The 26,773-nt window shown below is 37.7% G+C and overlaps 1 protein-coding gene across 1 annotated transcript in view; it reads right to left on the bottom strand.

Moving 5' to 3' along the window:
* ints2 (integrator complex subunit 2) overlaps positions 1-26,428 on the bottom strand; it is a 36,135-nt gene extending 9,707 nt beyond the window's left edge. The window contains exons 1-16 of the mRNA XM_079803902.1: positions 26,045-26,428; positions 25,163-25,456; positions 24,857-24,995; positions 24,014-24,116; positions 23,642-23,755; positions 12,538-12,668; positions 12,268-12,438; positions 11,965-12,185; positions 10,312-10,437; positions 8,542-8,613; positions 7,553-7,667; positions 5,613-5,681; positions 5,074-5,208; positions 2,285-2,455; positions 1,482-1,590; positions 269-373 (exon numbers count right to left, since the gene is read on the bottom strand). Of these exons, the coding sequence (XP_079660028.1) occupies positions 269-373; positions 1,482-1,590; positions 2,285-2,455; positions 5,074-5,208; positions 5,613-5,681; positions 7,553-7,667; positions 8,542-8,613; positions 10,312-10,437; positions 11,965-12,185; positions 12,268-12,438; positions 12,538-12,668; positions 23,642-23,755; positions 24,014-24,116; positions 24,857-24,995; positions 25,163-25,455 (2,074 nt within the window). The 5' untranslated portion in view covers position 25,456; positions 26,045-26,428. The remainder of the gene's footprint in view (positions 1-268; positions 374-1,481; positions 1,591-2,284; positions 2,456-5,073; positions 5,209-5,612; positions 5,682-7,552; positions 7,668-8,541; positions 8,614-10,311; positions 10,438-11,964; positions 12,186-12,267; positions 12,439-12,537; positions 12,669-23,641; positions 23,756-24,013; positions 24,117-24,856; positions 24,996-25,162; positions 25,457-26,044) is intronic.
* Between the last annotated feature and the right edge of the window lie 345 nt (positions 26,429-26,773).

Here is a 26,773-nt window from a genome sequence, read left to right as displayed (position 1 = left end):
AAAAAGAAATAATAAAATAAAATTTTACAAAACGTATTAAAGTTTTTGATATTTATTTTATTTAGTATAACACCACTGGATTGTTTCACTGTTTGTATGAATACAGCCTGGAAATCAATGCACATTAAAATAAAAAATATATTGAGAAAAACATTTCAAGCATCAGTGTAACGTCACAAGAATCTAAATCACATCTAAATATGACTATTATCACACAAACTACTCTGCTGAATATAAGTGCATTGGAGGTTAAACGGGTGTCCTTTACCTCCCAGCTCCTGCTGCAGTCCTTGGGCCTGGCGGATGAGGTGTTTAATGGGAATGTGGTCCATGAGGGCAGGAGAGTAGGATTTTGGTTTCCTCTGCATAAGTGCTGGGAGGAGAGAACGCATGGTTATCAGGCTGTTTGTTAAAAATAGGCCTCTGTGGTGCAGCTCATGTACAGGTGATTTTTCATTGTATTCCAGTTCATTAGCACAGCCAAAGGGCATCATTACTCCAGGATGATAGAGGAGAAGAGAGGGAGAGAGAGAGATTAAATAAGCACAGCACTCTGGGAAGAGCTGTGCGCATAAACAGTGAAGAGTAACCGCTCTAATAACCGATGAGAGGCTTCCAAAGCAAAGTCAAACTGCAGGTGATTGGTGTGAGTTTGAAGCAATTTAACATGCAGAGGAGGGAGCGGGAAGCTAAGCTGTATTGCTCTCATCCTAATATTATAACAGCACTCTGGGTGGCAAGACAGGACTTACATAAGCGTGAATGCACCAGATTAACTGTAGATAAAATGATTAAGTCTTGTTGTTCATTTAATAATTGAACGGTTTAAAATTAAACAAAGGAGGAGGCTGTAAGGAGACGACATAACAGAAAAGATGTCCAAACACAAAAGAACCATACATGCAAAACTCCGGATGAAGTTGGTTTGAATAGATTCATTGAAACAACAATAAAGAAATCTGGTCACACTTTACAATAATGTTTCATTGGTTAACATGACCTAAGAATGAACAATACTTCTACAGCATTAATTTCTCTTAGTTAATGTTCATTTCAACATTTACTAATACATCATCAGATATTATATTTGTTAACATTAGTTAATACACTGTGAACTAATACAAACAAACAATGAACAGCTGGATTTTTATTAAGATTAATAAATACTGTAACTTATTGTTAGTTAGTTTGTTTAGTCAGTTGTCAGTTAAATACATTATCTAATGTTAACAAATGAGAACTTATTCTAAAGTGTTACCAGAAATGTTATACAGGCAACAATATTCGATTAACATTCAGAATTAAGTGTCTTTACATAAAATATATTTATAAAATGTAGCCGATAAAATGTAATTTAACTTATTAAATACAACACTATATAAATAAAAGTAAAAATAAATGTATTCAATATAGAAGAAAAGAGCATTTAATATAATAAAATACATATTTTTTTAATTATGTCAGGTGTGTGATATACTGACCCAATGTCTTTGTATTAGCGAGCAGAGCTTCCTCATACGACAGGATGTAATAGAGAATGAGCAACTGGGTGGTGATAGTGTACTGTGAACGAATTTTCCCTTCATCTCCCTGAGAGAGAGATTAGAGGGGGAGATGGAGAGGTCAAACAGAGGTTAAAAGCAACACAAGTTACAGGAATATATGGCTTTGATCTGTATTGGACAGTCAAGTCAAGTCACATATACAACACAGCACTTTATACAACACAGATTGTTTCAAAGCAGCTTCACATTAATAAACAAGACAATAAGTGTTAATGTTGTAAAAATATTAATTCAAACTAATTAAATTTGAGCTGCAAATCAAGTGTCATTCAGTTCAATGTTGTATCAATTCAGTTCAATTCATCTGTCAATGTTGAACAGTTAAAAGTGTGTTCTCATCTGATAGTGTCAGTGCAGTTTAATAGACAATATTAGTGAATATTAATTGTCTTTATTCTAGGAAGTATCACTGGCATATACTTTACCACAGACTCAGGGCTTTAATACTGTTAAGCCTCACATGTTTTAGGATGCTTTTTTTCAAAAATGCTTTTTGATATTATATAATTTATGCTTCTATAAATCGTTTGTACATATTGCAATATCCAGAGGCCTTTCGTCTAAAAATAACCTTCAATAATATCTATGCCAGTGATTTGAGCAGGCTGATTTTTGTTACTGCAGGGCGGTCATTTATCACAGTAATTTTTTTTGTTGCTTTTTTAGATGATTTTGCAGTCAATGCGAGTAAAAAAAAAAGGTGCTTTAGCTCCACCCACCCCTGCCTGGAAAACATTAAGGATCTCCTGCTCTGTGATTGGCTGGTTGGTGGCCTCGGGATTAGTCTTGGAAGCAGGGGTCAGGATGGAGTTAATGTAAACATCAATTAATGGAAGCAGCTGAGTGTGGAGTGGAGTGGTCGTCTCACACAGCTGTCTGAAGATCCAGTCCTGAAAAAGAAAGAAAGACTCAGAAAAGATCATTCAAAATAAGCGAATTATCCAATCATCTACCTCTGGCACTCGGGTGATTAAATCATCTTTCCAGCTGAGCAGATCAATAGCTATAACATGGCTTACTGACTCTAGAGGAGGCAGATTCCAGTCTTTAAGGCTGACGATGTAATTGTGAGGAAACATTCTGATCAGCTGGGTGATGCACTGCCACATTCAAAAACCACATCCTTAATTAAATCAATGGAGTGTCTTTCAGTCAGGAGTCAGGAGAGGAGCCAGCCAGTCAAACAGATAATAGAACCCAATGGATTCAAGTCAATACCAGCACTGAACAGAGTCAACAGAGTAATGTAGTGTAGTTAGCACAGAGTGGGTTTTAACAGAACAGAAAAACAAAACAGGATAGGAAAAAAAAAAAAAAAAAAAAGAGAACAAAACGGACCTTAACACAAAACAACAGAATAGAACAAAATTAAAAACAAAGCAAAACACAGAACAGGGGGGAAAACAGAACAGAACAAAAGTTATGTACATAATATATTAAATACATTAACTGATTTATTTTATGATTCTTGAAGTATAAAGAACTGTATGATCTTCAATAAAAACAATAGTTAAAAAACACATTTTAAATTACATTAAAGTTAGTTTAAATTAATACAGTATTATTATCGACACGGCATCTCAATAAACCCGTCTCCGGAGTGTTGACTCAGATTGTTCGAATATTACAATTAAATAATACTTAAATCGATATGTCATCCTCAATAAACCCTTCTCCAGCGTGTTGCCTCCGATCATTCGAATATTGCACTTTAATAATTATTTAATCAACATCATCCTCAATAAACCCGTCTCCAGCATGTTGCCCCCGGTCCCTCGAATATTCTGATCTATTATGACCTCCGAGCTGTAAAACTGCCAGAATAATAATAATAATAATACGCTGTTTGTTAATTGGCCAGAGGAGAACTGGCACCCCGACTGAGCCTGGTTTCTCCCAAGGTTTATTTTTGTCCATTAGGTCACCTGATGGGGTTTTGGTTTCCTTGCCACTGTTGCCTCTGGCTTGGCGTGCTCAGTTGGGGACATTACATTTTTCAACTAAACATCGAAATACATCTAAATAATAAACTAAAATAACCATTTAAACTAAATTACTGATCAAATTATTGATCTAAAGCCCACACTGTCACTGTATGATACTTGAAATTTTTCCAGAATGGCTATACAGCTGAATAAAATTATGCTGCATTATTTTCCTGTTTAACACTGTAAAGCTGCTTTGAAACAATCTACATTGTTAAAAGCGCTATATAAATAAAGTTGACTTGACTATTAATATATTAAAATAAATACTAATACCTTGGCCTCCTTGAATATGACTTCACTTTTTAACTTTAGTTAGTGAGTAATTTTGCTGTTTGAGCATAAACAACATCTGCAAAGTTATGATGCTCAAAGTTCAATGCAAAGGGAGATATTTTCTTTTACAGAAATCGCTTTTTAAGGACTACAAGAAGACTATTATTGGCTTGATGACATCACAAACCCTTACATTTACATAAGCCCTCCCCCCGGGAACACACAACAAGGGGGAGAGGCCATGTTGAGAAGAGGAAGAGTTGTTGTTGCACATTTAGGAGTCTGCTTAAGCAGACAAACAACAATCCACCTGTCACTCAAAATGGCCACGCCCTTAATTATGCAGAACTTTATATAATGTAAATGAATGAGTAATAAAAAAATTCAACCCCCTCACAGTTGTCATGAAGGGAAACAGCAAAATTAGACTAAAACCACAATTTGTACCAAGCTGTAAGCATCTTTTTTTCTGCTGTGAAGTTGGGCATTTTAAATGGGGCTCAATGAGATTCTGCTCCCTTCTGGAGCCTGTCCCTAGCAGCCAGTCGATGAAATGCAGTTTAAGTCACTTCCGTATTGACTTCAAGAGAAACTGGGGGAGGTTGCCGCTTGGTTAGCATATCATAAAAGTAAGATGACAACAAGTTATGACCGTAATTAAACTAAACTATACCTGTTCTATCTTCATGCAGCATATATTCTCTGGCTCTGTAGGGATCTTCCAACCGTTCCCACACGAGCGATTTATAGATCATCATGACAGAATATGCCAACCAATTACTAGAAGATAGTTAACTCCACATCAGCTACATAAATTCATCAACTAACCATTCAGAAAAGTCCTGTTGCATTCTACACTTTTTCTTGAGTCTCTCCATCATTGTCCGACTCCAGTTTGAATATAAAAGGCTGAACGGTTTCTGACATTTTTAGTGTGTTGGAGCTGCTAACTCGAGCTCTTGAAGCTCCGCCCTCTCCTGAAAGGGGGCTGGGAGCAGTAGCTACAAACACATACAACAAATGGTGTGTTTTTAATGATTTGTTGGGTATTTTGAGCTAAAACTTCACATACACACTACAGAATAACAATTAAAAGTGTACAGACAAAAATTTAAAAGAGAACAACAAAAATTAAAAGAGAACAAAAAAAAACTGATATAGAAAAAAATACTATGGAATACAACAATTCCAACAGAGGTAGAGGAAACAGCACAGTCAGAACAGTATGGGGAGATCATCAGGTTTACCTTTATGGACACTTTGTGTTTGGTGAAGGCTCTGCTCCTCAGGAGCTGGTATATGCAGTGGATGGGGAGGAATCCTGTGATGTTGGCACTGAGGTTATTAGTAACTGCCACTCTCACTGCATGTGCTGTAACCACCTGTCACAACACAAACATCCACTTAATATCAGCCTTGACGCAATGATTGTGCAGCTACATTTACATTTAAGATATTCAGCAGATGTCTTATCCATAACGACAAAAAGTGCTCGTTTCCGCTGTGTTGGACAGATGGCAAGCATGCAATTCTCAAAGTTATCGGCTAGGACAGGATATCTATAATAGTGCATGTAATAATATGACAAGCTGTTAGAAATTAAGATGTGTGCTCTGGTGCCTACACAGTTCTTGCAATAAGTCAAATAGATGTGCAAACTCAGAGACATACACAATTTGTTATCTTTTGCCAAAACATTGTTCTTATTAAAAGAGGCCAGTGACTCGTGCAATGACTGTTTTGCATTAAAAAACCATCTATAAGAACACTATAAGAAAAGAAGCACCTGTTCTGTGAAGATTTCCTGAGTGAAAATGGTCTTCATTTTGCTCAGTGAGCTGGGTTTGATGGCGATCTGTGGAAGGATAAGAAGTTTAAGTAAGCAAAACCCAAACCCCGTTTCTCGACCCAATTAAACTCAAACTGCAAGTTTTAGAAACAAGTTTTAAAAAACAAATTACAACAAAATATGAAGGTTTTTAATGCCGAAAGGATCTCATTCTGGCTAAACAAACTCTCAGTGACTCAATAATGCACGACTCGACTAAGGGCAATTACATATCACACAGACATGCTTTAGCCTTCTCAGGGATGTGCACTAACAATCAATAAATTCACCAATTAATTCACTTCCTTCTGAGACTTTTACAGTGCAAGCCAAGTATAATGGATGTTTACAGCTAGAGGTCTAATTCTGGATTTTAACCAATGTTGGCATTTAAGCCCAAAAGTAAACAGCACTAAGTACACCCTTTGTTATGTTCTAAATCAGACTTGCTTTCATAGAAAAACAAACAAAAACCTAATACCTCTAGAGTATGCCACTGATGGATAAACCTGAACTACTGCTGTAGGCACTAGTATTTAATGGTTTTGTCTAGCCAAAAACTAATTAGCTAAATTATAAAGCATTTTGCTCATTATTAAAATAAGTTAAAATTGAATGTTCAAACATGTTTATGATATCCAAAACGGCTGTTTAGGTAGGAAGTTTACTGGGTTTTAAAACAGCCAAAATCCCTATTCAGGTGGGTTTGTTTGAAATATGTTTCACAGATGTACTTTGTGATTTCACTGGTAAAAATTACAGCGCATATTAGCTAATGTTTCAATGGCTATCTTTGGGGTCCTCTGTGAAATTAAACCCAAAGGGATAGAAACATCTGCGATTGTGGAATGTATTTTTAACGCTCATTTATTCACACCTCATTGCTCTAATTAAACGGAAAATTGTCATTGCACTACCTAGTGCACATTCATTATGGAATTCCCTTATCATACACACTACCGTTCAAAAGTTTGGGGACAGTAAAGTTTTGTTGTTGTTGTAAAAAGAAATACTTTTATCCAGCAAGGATGCATTCAATTGTTTAAAGGCGCAAGTAAAGACATTTATAATGTTACAAAAGTTTCAAATAAATGCTTTTCTTTAGACCATTCTATCAATACGTTTGTATAGTGTTACGGTTTCCACAAAAATATTAAGCAGCACAGTTGCAATACTTTTTGCAACATTGATAATAAATAGTTCTTGAGCAGCAAATCAGCATATTAGAATGATTTCTGAAGGATCATGTGACACTAAAGACTAGAGTAATGATGCTGAAAAATCAGCTTTACCATCACAAGAATAAGTAACATTTTACAAATAAATTAAAATAGAAAACAGTTATTTTAAATAGTAATAATATATAAAAATATTACTGTTTTTACTGTATTTTCAATTAAATAAATGCAGCCTTAGTGAGCATAAGAACTTCCGTAATATCCACATGCATTCGAAAGACACTTAGTGAAGTACATGAAATGACACGCATCCAGTGTTAATAATTATAACTCAAATGTCATTTTGAAAATGAATCCCATCAGAATAGTGTTAAAGTGATGTTCTTATTTGGTTAGGCAAGGCAAAGTTTATTTATATAGCACATTTCACACATAATGGTAATTCAAAGTGCTTTACACAGAAAAGGAATTAAAATATTCATAAGAAATAAAAAATATAACCTGAATCACTAAGTTCAGGGTACCCCGATCTGAAGTGGAAGAAAATGGAGAGTCAGGTTTGTGATTTTACTACTTTGGTATCTAGTTAGCGGGTCTAAACGGATCTTCCTTGTGCTGGAGGGAACTTTAGGTAGATTATTAAGCCAATTTTTATTAACTGTCAAACGGAAACGGTTAATAGGCTGCTCTGGTGCTGCTCAACTGATGGCTTAAACTCACCTTCATCCCAAGGGTGGAGCAAACCAGCTCGATGATGGCACTGAGCTGGTTGCTATGGAAATACATGGCAACCAGTAATAGCATCTCTCCAAAAGAGGCAGAGACACCAGCGGCACTGGAAAGAATAAGAGAAGGGAAGAGGGAGACGGAAAAGCAAAACAGGGGGAAGAAGGAAGGAGGAGGAAAAAGGGGGAAATGGATTAAAAAGAGTCAATGATACTTAAACACTCTTATTGTACATAGGAAATGGATACACACATACCATCCACCAGGGTTACAGTGGGCTTAACATCTATGATAACACTAACCACAAAAACGCACGGGTGCGCACCGATGGACATTTATCTCTAAATTTATAGTGTGGATAAGCGCTCCAATCACAGTGGGTCACGAGGAGCGCAAGCTGCAGGAGAGATGACTTATAACCCATCAGCTGCTTATTAGTTATTAAATTGAAAAAGGCTGTCACTGCCTAACCTCTGCATAACCCCATCTGTTCTCATTTTATCATTCATGCTCTTCCCCCCCGTCCTTTTATAGGCGTAAAATTGTCAAATAGATAGAAAGCACATTTGAGCACATTTTACCACAAATGTTTGTGCACGCACAAAAGATTTTATTTTTTTTCTTCATATGTAATGTGGCCTTTATACATGAAAAAACATGCACTTATACCGCCCACGTCTAGAACTGAAGTGGGTCTGAATGCATGTCCTCAGAGAACTAATAATTGCAGGACGCTATGAATGAGGAAATAAATCAAAACTTAGTTCCAAATACTTCTCTTTGAAATAAAACTAATTGGATCCGGACCAGGATAAACATACGTTGGGTACATGCATAAAAATTCTCTTTCCGGTCATTTATTACTTCTCCAGAAGCGTTTCCTTCTTGCTGATCATAAAATAACTGGCATACTTAGACTGTTGTAAAATGCATTTATTGGTTATTATGGGTTTGAAGGGCTTGTCCATCCAGGCTTGTCATACCTCTCGAAATACTCCTCCTCTTTTATCATCCAGCTGAGCCACATTACCATCAGCTGCTCTTGTTCTGGAGTACTGCAGAGAGAAGACACAACAGCGATGATGACGCACATGGGTTTCACTCCAGATTTTTAGTAAATTAAACTGGTAACACTTTACAATAAGGTTTCATTTGTTAACATTAGTTAATGAATTAACTAACATGAGCAATACATTTGTTACTGTATTTGTTTATTTTTATTAACTAACGTTAACAAAGATTCAGCTGTTTCATGGTTTGTTCATGTTAGTTCACTGTGTATTAACTAATGTTAACAGGATTTTAATAACGTATTAGTAAATGTTGAAATTAAAATTAACAAAGATAACAAAAAATGCTTTATAAGTGCAGTTCATTATTAGTTGATGTTACCTCATGTAGTTAACTAATGTTAACTAATGAACCTTTTTGTAAAGTGTTACAATCAAACTAAACTGTATTGAATTATTGAATATGGGTATTGAATTATTGAATATTGAATAATACAGAAACAACCAGCAGTGACAGAACATTCAATCTTTGATGTTTTACTGAAAACACTTAAAGTACTTGTTAATGTTACACATTTAAAGGGGTCATATCACGAGCAATGGACCTTTTTCAGACAGTGATGATGCGTTTAATCGCCATCAGCTTCATTTTTTTTATGCATGTACATTTATAAACCTATACTTTGCATTAAATAACCTTTGCATCAAAATACAAAAAACTAGTTAAGGCTGCTGTGAGGGTGTTTCTAATACAGCTGCTATGGGAGTGTCCGTAAAGTTGACATCTTTCTCTTTTCTCTTTCGACTGCCGTTGTCAATTTCTCTCTATTTGTTTCCTATTTTGAAAGTTGTGAAAACACTATAGTGGAGTTTTTCTTTAGCTATTTGAGCAAATGGGAAAATGAAAAATATATTTAATGTAGTCTCTCATTCCCCACTATAGAAGTTTACCCAACTATGACGACTTCCGCTTCTGAGAAACCCGGAAATGTGAAAAGGGCCAATGACATTTTTCCTTGATCTTTTGACTTTTGATACACTACCATTCAAAAGTTTGGGATTGGAAAGATATTTTAAGGTTTTTGAAAAACGTCTCTTATGCTCACCAAGGCTACCTTTATTTGATCAGAAAATATAGTAAAAACAGTAATATTGTGAAATATTATTAAAATTTAAAAGAACTGTTTTCTAAATATCTATTTAAAATATAAAACATATATTTGCATGTGATGGCAAAGCTGAATTTTCAGCAGCCATTACTAAAGTCATCAGTGTCACCTGATCCTTCAGAAATTATTATAATATAAGATTTGGTGCGCAAGAAACACTTGAATGCAGTTATGCTACCTAATATTTTAGTGGAACTTGTAATTATTTTTTCCAGGATTCTTTGATAAATACGTTTAGGCAGCATTTATTTAAAATTGAAATATTTTGAAATAATGCAAGTCTTTACTGTCACTTTTGATCAATTTATTGCATCCTTGTAAAAAAGAATTTAATTTCTATCAAAAAAAAAAAATACTGACAGTTGTGTTTAAGTAATGTTTCCAAAATGATCAGCAGCTAAAATGATTCATACTCAAATCTGGATTAAAACTTTTGGGGTTTTTTTCGTTTTGGGTATAATACAAGTGGACCTCATGGAGAAAAATTTAATTAATTTATGATATGACCCAATCATTAAATCATAATTTATCTCAATGGGTATAGCAAGTGGAGTATTAGCAGCAAAAAATGTACCTGACGAGCGTGGGGAATGCCAGTAGTTTGCAGAAGGACAGGGAGACAAAGCGCACTCCTGCAGGCGTGGCTGGTGGACGGCTGGTCATCAACTGCAACAGTTGCTCTGCCTCTTCATCTGTTGGCCTGTGGAGGGAAAACATTTGAAACCATCTTTAAAACTTTGCAACACTTCAAAGAGGTATTCGCTGTCAACAGGAACTGAACATAATCAAACAGGTGGAGTTAATTCCATAACTTTCAACCTCGTCATGGAACGGAGCCAGGAATTTCTTATTATGGAAAATTAAGTTTAGCAGCTTAAAGGCGCACGGTGTAAATTTTAGCGGCATCTAGCGGAGAGGTTGCGAATTGCAACCGTCCACCGCTCACCCCTTCCTTTTCAAGCACATAGAGAAGCTACGGTGGCCAACACAGGACAGATGTTGTCGTCTGAGACAGCAGAGAGAAGCTAGCGCTCTGTAGAGCAGTTTGTCCGTTTAGGGCTACTGTAGAAACATGCCGGCGCATGACTTCACTGTAAAGGGACCCGCGGTGTATGGAGATAGAAATGGCTCATTCTAAGGTAGGGCCCTATGATTTCCGCGTTCACGGAAACGCGGAATTGGCATATTAACGCGGAATCTATTGTTAACATGGAATTTCCCGGAATTTTACATATGCAGACCGGGGGAAGCAAATCTGGGCGACACAACCCCTCCCGTCATTTCAGCTCCCCCTTCAAAACAATGAAAGTATGGCGAAGCGGCTCACCACAGCTCTGCTTTCGACGGTGAAAAAGTTAAGAAACTCAACGCTAAGATCTCAGTACCGAGCCGAGCAGTGCTTGCAGTATTTTGCCTTGTTTTTAATGCACTTTAGTGTACTGTATGGAAAATAATGTCTTAAATGAACTTGAGAGAAAATGAGATGCGCAGGACAGCGCGTCTGATCCGCATCATGTTCGGCAGAGGTAAATCTTAAAGTGACAGTAGCACTGATGTTCAAGATGTGTTGAATGTTCATTCATAAAAAGATGCCATTACAACACACATTTAAAATATGCTGTCTTTAAATTGTTTCTAAATTAATTTGGAGAGTAACTGAAATTATTACAATATCAAAATATTAAAAACTCCAATGTTTTTAATTGCAATTAATCATGATTAATTACAGAAAAAATGCGATTAATTTTTTTTTATTATCAATTCACAGCACTAATATTTAGTTGTGACTTGAAGTGCTTAGAGTGCAGTGTTATGTTGCATCATGCGGTATTTGTCCTGAAAAGTAAATGTGATGTTTGTTACCTCAATAAATTTAAGGTCATTCCTATTTTATGTTTTGTTCTATTATATTAACATTAAAAACACACTCTTTTTACGACAAAAATAACAGTTAAGAATAAAAAAACTGAATTCCCACAAATTAAAACAGAAAAAAAACGAATTTGGGAAAAAATAAAACGGATTTCATAGTGCCCTACTAAGGTAACAAAAACACAACGGTTCATTATGTAAGGTCTTTATACACCACTGAAAACATAGTTATGTATATTATATTCCATTTCTGTCAATAGATCCTCCTAAAATTGCCTAAGTTACATGTGGTTAAGAGCTACTACACCACTTATATTTATACTGTAAAGACCTGATTGTGTCAACTGTGGCATACCTAAGACCAGCGATCCCCATCAGTGCGCAATAGAGCCGCAGCAGTGCACTGGCCTTCACCACATGCTCCTCCCGCAGGCCAGAGTACCCCGAGCTGCTCTCAGAGTCCATATCACTGTCGTTGGGAACGTGGGTACTGCGAGAGCGGGGTAAGATGGCCACCAGCTCCAACAGCAGCTGCCTGCGCATCTGCCACAGCACTGAGCTGCTCTCTCTTTTCCTCTGAAGTGAGAAACATTCTTGATTTCATGTGTTTATAAAGTAGGTAATCATCAAATGCTTTAGTGCAACTGTTGTTCCTTACCTGCTGACCGTTGCGAATGAACATACTGAACCAGGTGCGCACTTTTCCATTGGTGCCCAGAAGTAGGCCGCTGACATAAGACACCAGAGGACTGACCGCCTCATCTGCTGTGTCTGGCTTATAGTCCAGTGTTAGAGCAACACCAAGACCTGGAAGATGACACTCCTCCACCTGTGAAAAGATTTTGACATCAATATGACACATTGTTCTGATCACTTTATCTGCAGCCAATTACAGAGCATGACAGGTGGTCTAGTGCTGGAAACTCACCACCATGGCCCTGATGTTCAGAGCCTGAGAGGGGTTCATCTGACAGAGCTGCCGGAGAGCTTCTGTCCTACGTCTGCCACCCACGCTTTCCTCATCCTGCCGTTCTCCGTTCTTTATCAATCCCCTGCACACTGGAGACACGAACGAAACAAGCAATTTTGATTAAATGTGCTGCTTTTATACATTTTTAACACCCTATATGCCACATAAAAGATACTAATATTGTTATTTTTTCATTATATACATTACAGTTCAAGGGTTTGGTTCAGTAAGATTGATTTTTTTTAAAAATAAATTAATACTTTTATTCAGCAATGACGCATTAAATTGACCAAATGTGACAGTAAAGACATGTATAATGCCAAATAAATTCTATTTAAAATAAATGTTCTAATTCTAAAGTTCTATTCAAAGAATCCTGCAAAAATATTAAGCAGCACAACAGTATTCAACACTGATAATAATGAGAAATGTTTCTTAAGCAGCAAATCAGCATATTAGAATGATTTCTGAGGGATCATGTGGCGGTAGATTGGAGTAATCCGTTTTGCAATCACAGAAATAAATTACATTTCAAAATATATTAAAACAGAAAGCAGTTTCACAAATATTTCACAATATTAGTCATAAGCCCTATTCGGACGGTAATTAATTCTCACGTGGACGTCCGTAAAAATAAATTTGCAATTTAAATAGCATTCAGATGGTGATTTATTCCCGGTGGAGAGTTTTGTGATCCTGCGCACCTGTGGGAACGCACTACTCACATGGTCAATAACAGGTCATATCCTCGGTATAATAAGAATAAATGGATATTTAATTGAATAATAGGAAAATAATAACCTAATTATTTTTTATTATTTAAATCTGTTTAAAAATAGGAAGATGTATAGACGCACATTATAGTTAAAATAGTTTTTGGTCTTGTATTTTATCTCAAAATAAAGGATGTCATTTTATTCCACATGGAAATGAGCGGAAATAAGTTAATACAGCCTCTTACTTACATGAGGTAAACATAATGCTGCTTGGTGATTTTAACATACTTTATAATTGCTGCCTGCCGTAATAACGGCCCATTTCAAATGTTTACGTGCTTTTCTTCTTTTTATTTTTTATTTTGATTTTTGGTGATGAAATATATTGCTCTTGTAAATACTTGCCAGTATTTCAGTAATAAAAGGCTAGATCTTTAAAATGCATCCAAATTACAGCAAAGCGCAACCGTACGGTGCTCAGCAGTGGTCAAAAAGGATATAAACAGTGAAATTTGAAGTGATCTATTCTTGAAAACTCAGAGATGTGGATTCAGACGGCAATTAAATTACCACGCGACCTTTGTGTTTTTCAAAAAACAGTAGGTAATTCGGCCAGGGATTTTTACACGGGTGGTGGGAGAAAAACACTGACATTCTGGATTCAGACGGCAATAAAATCACAGACTAGTCCATCAATGGTGAAAATATCTTACAACACCACGAGAAACAATTTCTGTTCGAATAGGGCTATAGTGTATTTTTTAAATCAAACAATTGCTTGGTGAGCATTAACATTTTTTTTTTTTTTTAAGTAATTCCTACCAACCCTAAACGTTTCAACTTTGACATATTTCGTGTCTCAATATACAGCCAAATATATAAAGAGATTTATCTATATCTATTTCTAATTTTGGGATTTTTGACACTTTTTATTATAAGACACATTAGAGGATGGATATAGAAAATTGGCTATGAAATAAAAGGGCCAAGAATGGGCTAGTCTCAGTTTATTGAGATGAGTGGTGCTAACACATAGCTTTCTACAAGTCTTATAGACCTCCATTCCTCCATTATTGGGATGTTATGTAGACCAGATTCGATCCTACATGTTCATGTGAGCACCACAGCTTAACTTCTATGTTATGGCCCAGGTGAGATTATTTTAACATTTTCCACAAACATCTTTAAATAAGCTGTTCTTTATTTGGCTCTGAATCAAGTGCTCACCTTGAATTAAAATATCGGTTTCCCTTTTATTCTGTGATTTTAACCACAGATGACAGTTTGCCGCGCAGAATGATTAGAATTACAGAGAACCTTTTATGACTGAGTGCGGGAATGATATTAGTCTCAATAGTCTCTTATGAAAAAAACCATCTGATTGAGAGAAAACGTAGCCGAGTCCGTCACAATTCATGCTGCATCTGATTACAGTGTATCTCTATAGACAAGCTCTTTCCCTTAATGATTCAGCCTTGAGCGGAATATTCTCCCAATGAAAGATCCTGTCTAGGTAATGAGCCTTGAGAATTGGCCATTCAATAATATGAAATGTTTTAAACTGGCTCTGAATGGGGCCTCGCACAAATAAGCTATTGACTCAACAAGGACCTGGGAGTGATGAAAGGATACCAGACACTCAGAGATGTTTTTATTTCCACTTCGGGTTTCTCTGAGGAAAACCCACATACACATAAAGAGGTGCAAAAAACACACCTAAGCCCAAATTGCACATAATCAGCAGCCAAACTCATCAAAAAGGAAATTTAGCACCTCTCGGATGATCGTGCAATGGCCACATAAGGCAGATCAAATGTAAAGTAAAATTGATTCTCATGTGGCTTTACAGTCAATGAAGAAAAACGAAACATTATTATATTTTGGTATGTTAAAAGGAAAACAATCGTACATACCAGAGTCAAAAACCAGAAACACTTGAATACAACTCATTTAAACTGATTTTAAAGACAATTCGCAATTGAGTGAAGCAGGGTTGACATCAGAACCCTGAAGACTGATTCGAAGCTGGTTCCTTCGAGATATTTTAATGAGTTTTCTCAATGTATGAGTAAAATAAAGCCTGTGGTAAACATAACCTCACAGTTTTGTTCCGCAAACTGCTTCAAAATGCACATTTTCAGTATGGGCATGTGCAATTTATGTTGTAGAAAAAAACGTCAAAGTATTGTCAGCTATCGTCAGTTTACCACAGGCTTTATTTTATTCATTAATTGAAAACCCCCACTGGAAAATCTCGAGGGAACCAGGGGGTGGGGTTGAACGTCATCCCTGCACTGTCAGCTGTTTTTGTTTTGAGCAGGTGTGTCTTATGCAGCATAATTTCACAAATCTAAAGTCAGACCATTGTGTTTCTGCTTTGAATCTTGAAATGATACAATCTAATTCAAATCAAAAACAACTGTTCATGCTACATGTGTGTAGCATCTTTGTTTGGATTAAAATACAGTAGTTGCCTCTAATTTCAAATAGCTAAAGATACTTTTTGCTTAAGGCCAGTTTGCCCTATTATAGAGTACAAGTAAACAACAAATTAGAGATGCACCGATTGACCGGACAGGGACCAGAACCGATTTTCTGCATGATCGGCCCGGACCGGTGACTGGCCGGTCAGCCTCACGTCTTTCCTATTCCGAGCTGGTCCATTTTATTGCTAGTGTTAAGTTGAGTTTGTTACATGTCCTCACAGGGGCGCTGTAAGCGTTCAGGTGACTCAGAGAAGTTTTGTCAGACAAGAAAATCTTGTCTGTTGTCATTCGGATTGAACAGCCAGCGGCACAAGCAATAACGTTAGCTGTGCGTTCTAGCTCGCTTTCCTCCAATGGTGAAGTGACACCTGCGTCCACTCCTCTCACTCACTCTCTCATTCGCTCCTGTTAAATAGTGCTTGTATTGTGCATCATTTTTGTAATTCCCGCAGGTTTCGTGCTCACACCAAAAGTGTGAACACCTCTGATCTATAAGTGGCGCTCGCATAAAGCCGCCTCTCAAACAGCTTGAGTCGCAAGTACCAAAATGAGTGGCTTACTGCGCTTAAACAGTCAAATGCATACAAAATAATGTCAAAATGCCTGTCTTGGCAAGTATTCAGATAAATACAGTCCGTTTTGGAATGTTAATAGTTGAGAAAGATAACATGTTGTGTAACAGTGTTTGGATCCATGCATAAGCTCTTAAAGTGACAGCAGCCTAATATTCCTGCTGCTGTCTGTCATGTGAATCTCAGAACAAAAGCATGAATTTGCATAAAAGCATTTAATTGTAAGCATTAATTTGTATTTAATGTTTACTATGAAGACCATCCAGTGTTATTTTACATTTGATTCATTTCTATAGTAGTTCTTACCTGAATAATAACCCTACTGTAATAAACTACCCACCGGAAAAACTTAAAAGGCATGTTTTATTTTATATCTCTCTTTATTCTATTGCATTTATTTGAGCTGTTGTTTGCAATTTGTTTATTTGTTCTTATTTTATTATGGACATTTTTTATGAAAATAAAATTTTACGTTGAAGAAAAGTAGATTTTTGTTTATATATATATATGCTTTCAATTATAGTTCTTATGTGGCGTTCACACTGGACGCGATTCGCGCAAAGGTGGACGCTTGAACATTTTGAGTTTACTCGCTTCATTTGCGCGTGAAATTCGCGCGAATCGCGTGTGACATTCACTGCACAACAGACGCGTCATGGGAGGGGCTTCTGCCAGCAGCTCGTCTCGTTGAGAAATGTCTGACATGGGCTGTGTTTACACGTCTTTTTTTGTTAAAATCTACTGTTAATGTGTGACAAAACGTAGTTTTAAGACTTTTTCAGTCGTTAAAGGTCCTGTTCTTCGTGATCCCATTTTTCAAACTTTAGTTAGTGTGTAATGTTGCTGTTAGAGCATAAATAATACCTGTAAAATTATAAAGCTCAAAGTTCAATGCCAAGCGAGATATTTTATTTAACAGAAGTTCCCTTTCAAAGCCTACAGCGAACGGCCAGTTTGGACTACATCCATGTACATCCTGCTTTAATTACGTCAGTAGAACAGTTTGTTGACTAACCTCCGCCCACAAGAATACGCGAAAAAGGGGGCGTGGTCTTGTTCTCCCTCGTGGAGAAGAGGAAGTGTTGCGTTCGGTTCGGTTCGGTTGCGTTTGTCGCCATCTGACGCTGTTATTTTCATCCCGGAGTCAAATCACCTTTCTTTGGCCAGCAACGCTGTAGTTTGAGCGCGTTCATCTCCCCGTTATGGTAAGAGGCGTGACCTTCCCAGGCAACGTGCCGTAAGCTGCTGTCGAATCACAACACGGGAACCGCTGGCACAATCAGAACTCGTTACGTGTTTCTGAAGGAGGGACTTCATAGAACGAGGAAATTCTCAGGCCGTTTTGAGGACAGTGAAAACAGCAGTATACAGATAAGTAAATTGTGTGAAAAATACTGTTTTTTTTAAACATGAAACATGAACATAGGGCTGTCGCGGTAACCGCAATATTGTAAAACCGCGCTATTGACAAGCCAACCGCAGAGGAAGGAAAGCAACCGCAGAAACCGTGGCAACCGCAGTGTTCAGTTTTTTTTTTTTTTTGTGGCCTTGTTTTACAATTCATCATGTGCATTTTATGTTAAATAAATTAATAATGATACACGAGTACCCAACCCGCGGCTGAGTTTACGGATCTGCTGTCTGGCGAAAGCTACGTTACAGTGTCTTCTGTCAAACCCGTCCTGAAACTCCTGACAGAAGATATGCTTAAACCATCAAGCGAGGATTCCACCTTAACATCGGACATAAAGCACACAATGTGTAGTGTTCTACAGGGGAAGTATGAACCAGCTGCCTTACAAAAACTTTTGGCAAAGGCCAGTTTTTTAGATCCTCGATATAGGGACAATTTTATCAATGACACGGAGACAAAATCCGCACTCATCGAAGAGACCGCTGCCAGTGCGTCAGTGGTTGGAGACGAAGGGCAAGTGGAGGTGCCACCTGCAGCAAAGAAAAAAAACTCTTGGAGACCTATAACCTGGTTAAAACCAGACCATTCTCAGTGGTAACTGAGTTATGGTCTGGCAAAGCTTCATAGACAAATCATTTCCAAAGGGGCGTCACCAACGGGCGTCGCTCAAATGCCTCTCGGCGCAATTGGATAGACCTAAAACCAATCAGAGCGATGAGGGAGATGACGTATGCAGAGCGACGGAGAAACATCTGAGACTCTGGCCGTTTCTCAATATGTGTTCTTGTCTGTACTTGTGTTCTCAAATAGGAAATGTCCCCGGTTTCCATTTCAGAAATCTGGTCACCTTACCTAAACCACATATTAATGTTTAATATATTATTTTTAAAATGTAAACGAAAAGAGGCAGGGTGTTTTATACTTAGTTTTATTATAAATATATAAGATAATCAATGTAGGCCTAGCTACGCGTTGCCTGAACCACATTCGTGTGGCTATTATTATGTTAAAAAAATTTTTTTCTGACTTGCGTCCGTGACTTACCAAGTTTGACTCCGGAGAATGAACTCCCGAGGACGGGAGGACACTAATCCGCCTACTCTGCTAATGGACAAGCAGCGTTCTTGACAGTATCACTCAGTATATATGTAGTGCAGGCAATGCATATTATCGTCAATGCATGTTTATAACAAAACGAAATATAAACTTTTCGTTTACATTTAAAAACACACACACACACACACACACACCCACACACACACACACTATAGGCATAATATAGGCTATGATTATCACTGTAATAAATTAAATATGACACAAAACACAACCCAGTCTCTTTTTGTTAAATGTCAGTTTATGTGTGATCATCAATAGCAATTATAAAAGTATAAGTAAAAGGTGTAAGAAGCTATACAATAAATAAAGCAATTCAGTCAAAGTCAGCGCTAGGAGACTGCAACGGTAAAGTTTAATATCCTAAAAATATAAAGTTATGAAACTTCACTTTGCCCTCAGACAAAACGATCTGTCTAGGAACAAATTATAGATTAATGAGAGCAAAGATCAGCCGTTAGATCTACACAAGACGAGACGGTTTAACCACTACAGAGACATCAGAGCCAGCGGCAGACGGCAGAAGGACTGGCCGAGGAAAGGCGCCTCTCGGCGGGCTGAATGATCGATTGAGCGCCGCTGAACCACTGGAGCTCACAACTCCGAAAACGGCAGAACAAATTTAAAAAAAGGCGCTCTCTTTATAAATAAACCACATATTTGAGCTTTAAACAACTACATTCACGCCTGAAAAGGACTTAAACTATATTTTGTAAAACATTAACACTACCAGAGGGCTCTCGCTAAGACCCATTCATTTAGCCACCAAAGGGCCAAGCTGGTATCAGACTTTTGCCGAATCCAGTCGGTAAGACAGCGATAACATCTTTTTTAGATATGAAGGCTTCGAGTGTTGTTCTTTGCTCGGGTTTTAACGAAAAGGAAAAGTTTAAATGGCTTAAAACAGATGCGATAGCTGATTCGAACGAGTGATGCTCCACGGCGGGCGGCAAATCTGCTTCAATGTCGCTGCGCTGTCGTCATCGTCTAAAGCCCGCCCCAACGTTTCTAATTGGTGCCGCGATTTCTAGGGTTTAGAAATGGGCTTGAATGGGGTCTTTGCCAGACTACTTGCAGAGCAAATCTAAATTTGCCGGAAGTTGTCTGGGTTTTCCCAGGCTAGGAGACCTACTGAAGTCACGGACAACTTCTGCGTCAGCGCCCATACCCAAGTGAGTGCGAGCAGATAACGAGCTCAGTCGCTATCTGCATGAGGAGTGCATCGACTCCAACGTGAATCCACTGTCCTGGTGGCGCGATAATCAGTTTAGATTTCCGCTGCTGTCCAAAGTCGCGCGCAAATACATGTGTATTTGTGCAACGAGCACACCGTCAGAAAGAGTTTTCAGTGACGCGGGGAATATCGTTACCCCCATGCGATCCTCCCTGAAACCACATAAGGTTAATATGTTGGTGTTCTTAGCGCGAAACAAGGACATGATAACCCAGGTCTAAATCACTTTCGTTAACGCTTAAGTAAAATTTCGTTTATTCTCTGTATTTTCACGGGGGGGGTTTTTCAAACGTTGTTTTCATGTGATAGCCTACTTTAGAATTCTTTCGTTTTTCAAAATCGAACATGCATTTTCTTATGTGATACGTTAAAATTATTTGATTTCTTTTATTTTTTAAATGGGAAAAGGCATGTTCTTGTTGCTGTTTTGCATTTAACAATAAACAAAAATGTTTTAAAACGTGTCTCTTTGTCAGTTAAAAAGCAACAATTTATGCTACATAATAACTCAACAACAGAGCTTTTTATGCAGTAAAATCAGGATAAATTAGGTTTGAAAAAAAAAAAAAAAAAACGCCGGTAATACCGCAGACCGCGCTATTGAGCCACCCATAATAACCGCAAGGTAAATTTCATAACCCTACATGAACACTTGTTATTTTGCACACTGTAAACACAATCAAAGCTTAAAAAAAACACAAAAACCGGGACCTTTAACCCTTTAAGACCTAAGGGTATTTTTACAATTAATTTTCCGCCTGGTGTTATTTACTAAAAAAGCTTGTAAAACATCAACCCTGTTGTGCACAGACAATTGACATACCTCTTTTTTTTCAAGACAAGTTGCTCTGTCAGTATATTTGTGTTGCATTGATGTCACCTGAATGTAAAATAAGTTATGGGACCATAAAGACAAATGAAAACATAAAACGGAAATTGAATCACTCAAATATTTATTGAAAACACACACAAATAAATAAAAGCTAAGCATATTTCCTCTGGAAAACAGTTTGTTCAAGTCTTTAGAGTCCTGGAACTCAGGAATAAACATGATAACTTATACAGAACCAAAACTATTTACATTTTTCCAAAAAAAGTCCAGGCGCTTTTGGCCTCTTTGGATTTTGGATATTTACTGGTGCCAAGCCTCAAAACAGTTCCTATCAGGAACTTCTCCTCAAACTTTCTCCTCAAACTTTTTCCTCAAACTTTCTCCACAAAACTACTAAAAACTGCAGCGCGTCTCTCTCTCTCTCTCCTCAACACTAGCCGTGCGTCTCTCTCTCTTCACAATAACAGAGCTGTGGTTCATGCGTAATGACGCACACCAACGTGGATGACGGATCAGCCTGTCATTGGTCAAACCCTCATCCAAAATGGCAGCTAGCATCGCGCTAGCGGCAAAAATGACGGAAAATTTATAAATTATGGACATCAAGTGGATATATCTTGGATGTAAGCGTTTTGATTTATTGCTGAACAACTCCAAAAAGATGCACATGTTCCAGGCTGGATAGAAAACCTTCTGTAAAGGCTACAAAGACACCAAAGACACCCCCGTGATGGCTAGCTCGTTAGCTTTCTGCTGGAAAAAACGGTAAGAAAATCGATAAAAGTTTCATGAAATAATATAGATATTTATCGGAGGTGCCGTGTGACGTCGTGGGCGATGCCGTCGGGCTCTGAGGGTTAATGTAGTTGTTTAAAGCTCAAATCTGTGGTTTATTTGTATAAAGAGTGCCTATTTGAACATTTTATCTGGCGTTTTCGGAGTTGTGAGCTCCAGCGGATCAGCGGCGCTCAGCGCTTGTCAACGCCGGCGAGAGCAACCTTTCCTCGGCCAGTCCTTCTGACGTCTGCCGCTGGCTCTGATGTCTCTGTGGTGTCTCAAGCTATAATTCGTCTTGTATTTGTATTGCGAATCGCGCCGCAGAATGCCATTTCGCGTCTCTGCATTGACTTAACATGTAAATCACTCGCGCAAATCGCGTCCGGTGTGAACGCACCATTAGAAAGAAAATCGGTATTGGGCAGGTCACACGAGAAAATCAGAAATGACCAAGAAAATTGCAATCAGTGCATCTCTACAACAAATAAAAGTAAAAAATCTGCAACTGGTCTCAGAATTGGCCAACTCACTTCATCTGCCATGAAAAATCATGACTGGTGCATAGGGGTGTAACGATATTCAAACCGAATCGAAAAACCACGATACATAGACTGTAAAAAAATTTGGACATAGTGTCTGTGACATCACCCATAGGATTCTGATGAGCCGTTCTGAAGCACAAAGTATGGCAGCGCGTCACTCCCGGATAACAGAAAATGGGCAAAAAGGAGGGACGTGGGCGGAGCTGAAGTGACGCGATGACTAACAGACAGCAGATAAATGGCTATCCACCTGTCACTCAAAGTGGCCACTCCCTTAATTATGCAGAACTCTAATGCTTTAAATAATGTAAACGAATGAGTTATAAAAAAATTCACCCCCCGCACAGTCGTCATGAAGGGCAAAATTAGCCGTTTAGACCAAAAGCACAATTTGTACCAGGCTGTAAACATGTTTTATTCTGCTGTAAAGTTGGGCATTTTAACATGGGGCACAATGAGATTCTGCTCCCTTCTGGAGCCTGTCCCTAGAGGCCAGTCGATGAAATGCAGTTTAAGTCACTTCCGTATTTGCTTCAAGAGAAACTGCGGGAGGTTGCCGCTTGGTCGAACCACACGCGCCGCGCCTCGCCCCCTGCTGCCCCAGCACAGCTCTCACTTTACTTTCTTCCTTAACATTTGATTAAATAGTACACTTTTAACAACTAATAAGAGCTGTATTTTTACTAAATATTATTATCATAATATTATTTACTAAATATACACTAACTTTGCATGTCACGTGACTTGGGAGATCGCTCAAATTGCATGGTGGAAGCACAAAAACAGCCAGTTTCCCCATTTAGCCAGGTTGGCTAAATACTACCGTGGAGTCCCAGCAACATCATTTTCGTAGCTTGTTACGAGATTTAAAAAAATCTCTTTCACCTCAGAGAAATTTGCTTGTTTTTTTTTTACATTACGGTAAATGGTAAAATTAGTAGATTATTTCTGACTAGTCTACAGTGAAGGCATTAATTTCATTTTAGTTTACTCGGGTATGCTAACTGCTCTAAAGAAAACGTGAAGCCAAAGTATAAAGTTAATAAAGACAAAAGTTAATAAGTTACATTTTTTCTGTTGTTATTATTAAGTTAAAAGTGAATCTAGTGTTATTATTGCTGGTGCCCTGCCATGAACCCTGCCACCACAGCAAACAGAACCGAACCGAAACTTGGCTCCAAAACTGTAATGTGAACCGAACCGTGGCATTGGTGTATCATTACAACCCTAGCGGTGGATCACTGTTTAATTAATAAACAAATCTGATAAACATAGATTTTGTATGTTGTCTTTGAAGGATAGGAAAGCTAATGGATTGAGTTACATATCTGAGGTTTTAAAGTAAATCATAATATTTCAGTAGGTGATGGACATACCTTCATTGAAGCTGTCTGGGACGTTTGCCACCAGCAGGCACAAGAACCAGTCCCCATTCCTCACGTGAAGCAGGGCTTCGGCCACATCAATGATGGGCAGCAAAGAAGGCAGCTCTGTTGGGAGCAGATAAACTTAAAATCAAGAAGTAATTTTCCTCGTTTAAGACCGATTTATAGTTTTATCTTTAAAGACAGTAAATAAAAGGACAAAACATTAGATAAAGACAAATTACAGGCAAAGCTGAAGAAAATGTTTAGCTAGGTCTTCATTTCTGACATGCTGAAGGAAATATTTACTGAGATGATTGTTCTCTAGTTGTCAAGTTTGCTAAACGATTTTGGTTTTACATTAAAAAAAGTTACACCGTTCACCTGCTTGTAGGATGCAGAGAACATCGGCCACTTCCTCCAGGTACACGGGACTCTCAAACAGCTCGGAGGACTTGAGGAAAAACTCTCCATTAGAGTCAGCCACCTGTTGAAGATATTTTAACACTATTTTGATGTGTGATAGAATAAAATAAAGATACATAGCATATTTATAATTTTTTTGTTTAAAATGTAGTTTTTCAGGTTTGCAGTGTTGTGAAAACTAAAGAATCACATTAAATGTATTATATAGAGTCAGTATTTTTAATGTTTTGGTAAGAAGCGTTTTATGTTTTATTTATTTGAACAGAACAAAAACCTGTAATATTGTGAAATATTAACATTTTAACATAACCGTTTTCTGTTTTAATATGAATTCATATTAAATTAATATTAATTTTAAAATGTAATTCATTTCTGTGATGGCAAAGCTGAATTTTCAGCATCATTACTCCAGTCTTCAGTGTCACATGACCCTTCAGAAATCGTTCTAATATGATGATTTGATGCTGAAGAAACATTTCGTATTTTCAAAGTTGAAAACAGATGTGCTGTTTAAGATTTCTGTGGAAACTGTGATGAATAGAAAGTTCAAAAGAACAGCTTTTATTTTAAATAGAAATGGTTTGTAACATTATAAATGCCTTATATATTCATATGTTTTGAAATTACAATATTTAAACATTTCTGCACAACTATTGACACCAAACAGCAAGTCCGATGTCAATTGCTTACATTTAGATTGTAAAAATTCAATTTGAAGAAAAATGACACATTTCCTCTTTAAACTGCACAAGAATCTGAAGGGCAGATCATTATTCAGGAGTTAATAAAAGAACACTAAACCTTGTTCATAATGGCCAACAGCTCACTGAGAGCCAGTCTGAGTCTCCTGAGAGGATCACTGTGCTCAAACTCCAGAGTCAAACCATGCTGTAGCTGAGAGACCAGGATGCTCTCACCGTTAGAGCCTCCAGCCTTATGCCTGTATGGAGAAAATTTGGTCAGATATATAATTAGATATCCAAGCAGAATCCCATCCATAAAATCCCTCTCAGCTTCTCAGAGCACTTCTGAGCGAGACTGACTAAGCAGATATATTATGCCAACGATACAGAATGGCCAACCTGAAGAAATTTCTTCTGAACCCACCTAAGCTGCTGCTCTTTTCTAGCGTCCTGCTCAAGAGCATGAAAATCCACAGAAAGCAGTGCGACGATGGAGTTCACCGCCTCCACACCTGACAGCAGTCGAAGGATGAGCTTCTTGTCCTGTGCCCAGGTGTTGCTCTGATCCGCAGGGGCGCAGAGAGCCATCCTCACCAGACAGGGCAGCAGGAGCCGCAGCTCTGGGTCGCTTAAAGCTGCTAGTCTGGCCACATCTACTTTCTGCATTGCCTCGAATGCATATGGGCTCACAAACTGAAGACTGGCACTGTCTGCCATTCTGCGGAGAAGAAAAAGGAAAGAGAAAGGACGTTTAACTTTTTAAAAACATATCTACAGTAACCACACAATATTAGTTAATACTTGTATTGCTATTACTGTAAAATCATAATAAATGCCAAAGGGATTTTTGTTTCAAGTTATTAAAACTATATTTTTAATCACAGTTGTGACTAAAACCCACACTGGCAAAGGTACTGTGCTGCTATTATTACCATGTTTTGGACTTACAATATTCTGGACATGTACTATGGTAATACAATCATATTCCTTTAAGCAGTAGTAGTCGTCTTTAAATACTATAGTACATGGATAAAACAGTACCATTGTACAAGAGTGAGTTTACTTCGTTTTTAGGTGTATTTATATTTCAGTTTTAACATGTGTTGATCTAAAAATGCTTAAATTAATATTTAAAACACTTTGAAGACTCACTGTGGAGAGACTGTGTCCTCAGATACACAGCATAACCAAGTACAAACTTATGCTTCATGTATAAAACTCTTTGGCTCAAACGTTAATTTAACAATCTAATACAAGCCTATTTTGCATCACATAGGACCGTGTGACAGCCGTGGGACCGTCTTACCTGGAGTTTACCACAGCCGATGGATACAAATGGAAACACAAACCCCGGTAAGGCCCGCGAGACCACGGTCCGTCGTGATTCTTACGCCAAAAGGAAGTTGAGCGTCGTCGGTCAAAGTAGCAGAGTTCACCGGTAAGCTAACAGGCTAGCTGCTAGAGCTATCCCGCTTAACAAGATATCCATTCATCAAGATTTAACCAATTGAAGCACTATAATTACAAGATTAATATGTATATGCTTCATATAATTCACTTATTCTGCATTAAAACGATATGTGTCCATCAGACTGTTTCCAGACAGCAAGCTAAAAGGTAGAATGGTGAATGATTTTAGCACAAGCGCTCATCTTCCCTGCGGTGTGCATGCTGAACTGGACTGCGTCTCAAAGCCTAGTTAGCCGCCTATCCAGGCACCATTGTTTGGACATCATAGGCGTGTTCTTAGTTAAATTATGGTAACAGTGCCAGAAGTATTGTACATTACACTAAAGGTAAAAATATATATTAATATTTACATATCAGATAAAAATCGAACATATGCCTGCAATGGACAAAAATGCTGTCTAAATTAATAACCCAAGAAGGTTTGAGACACAACCATGACAAGACAGCGGAGAATCGTTTTACTATTAAATTGTAGCTATTTTTCGCATTCAATTGTATTCCAGATTTACTAAGTATATATATATATATATATATTGTGTAATAGTTTTAGCACAGTAAATGTGGT

The sequence above is a fragment of the Gobio gobio genome (assembly GCF_949357685.1).
Source record: "Gobio gobio genome assembly, chromosome: 22".
Taxonomy (NCBI): domain Eukaryota; kingdom Metazoa; phylum Chordata; class Actinopteri; order Cypriniformes; family Gobionidae; genus Gobio; species Gobio gobio.
This window is presented reverse-complemented; position numbering and strand designations above follow the sequence as displayed.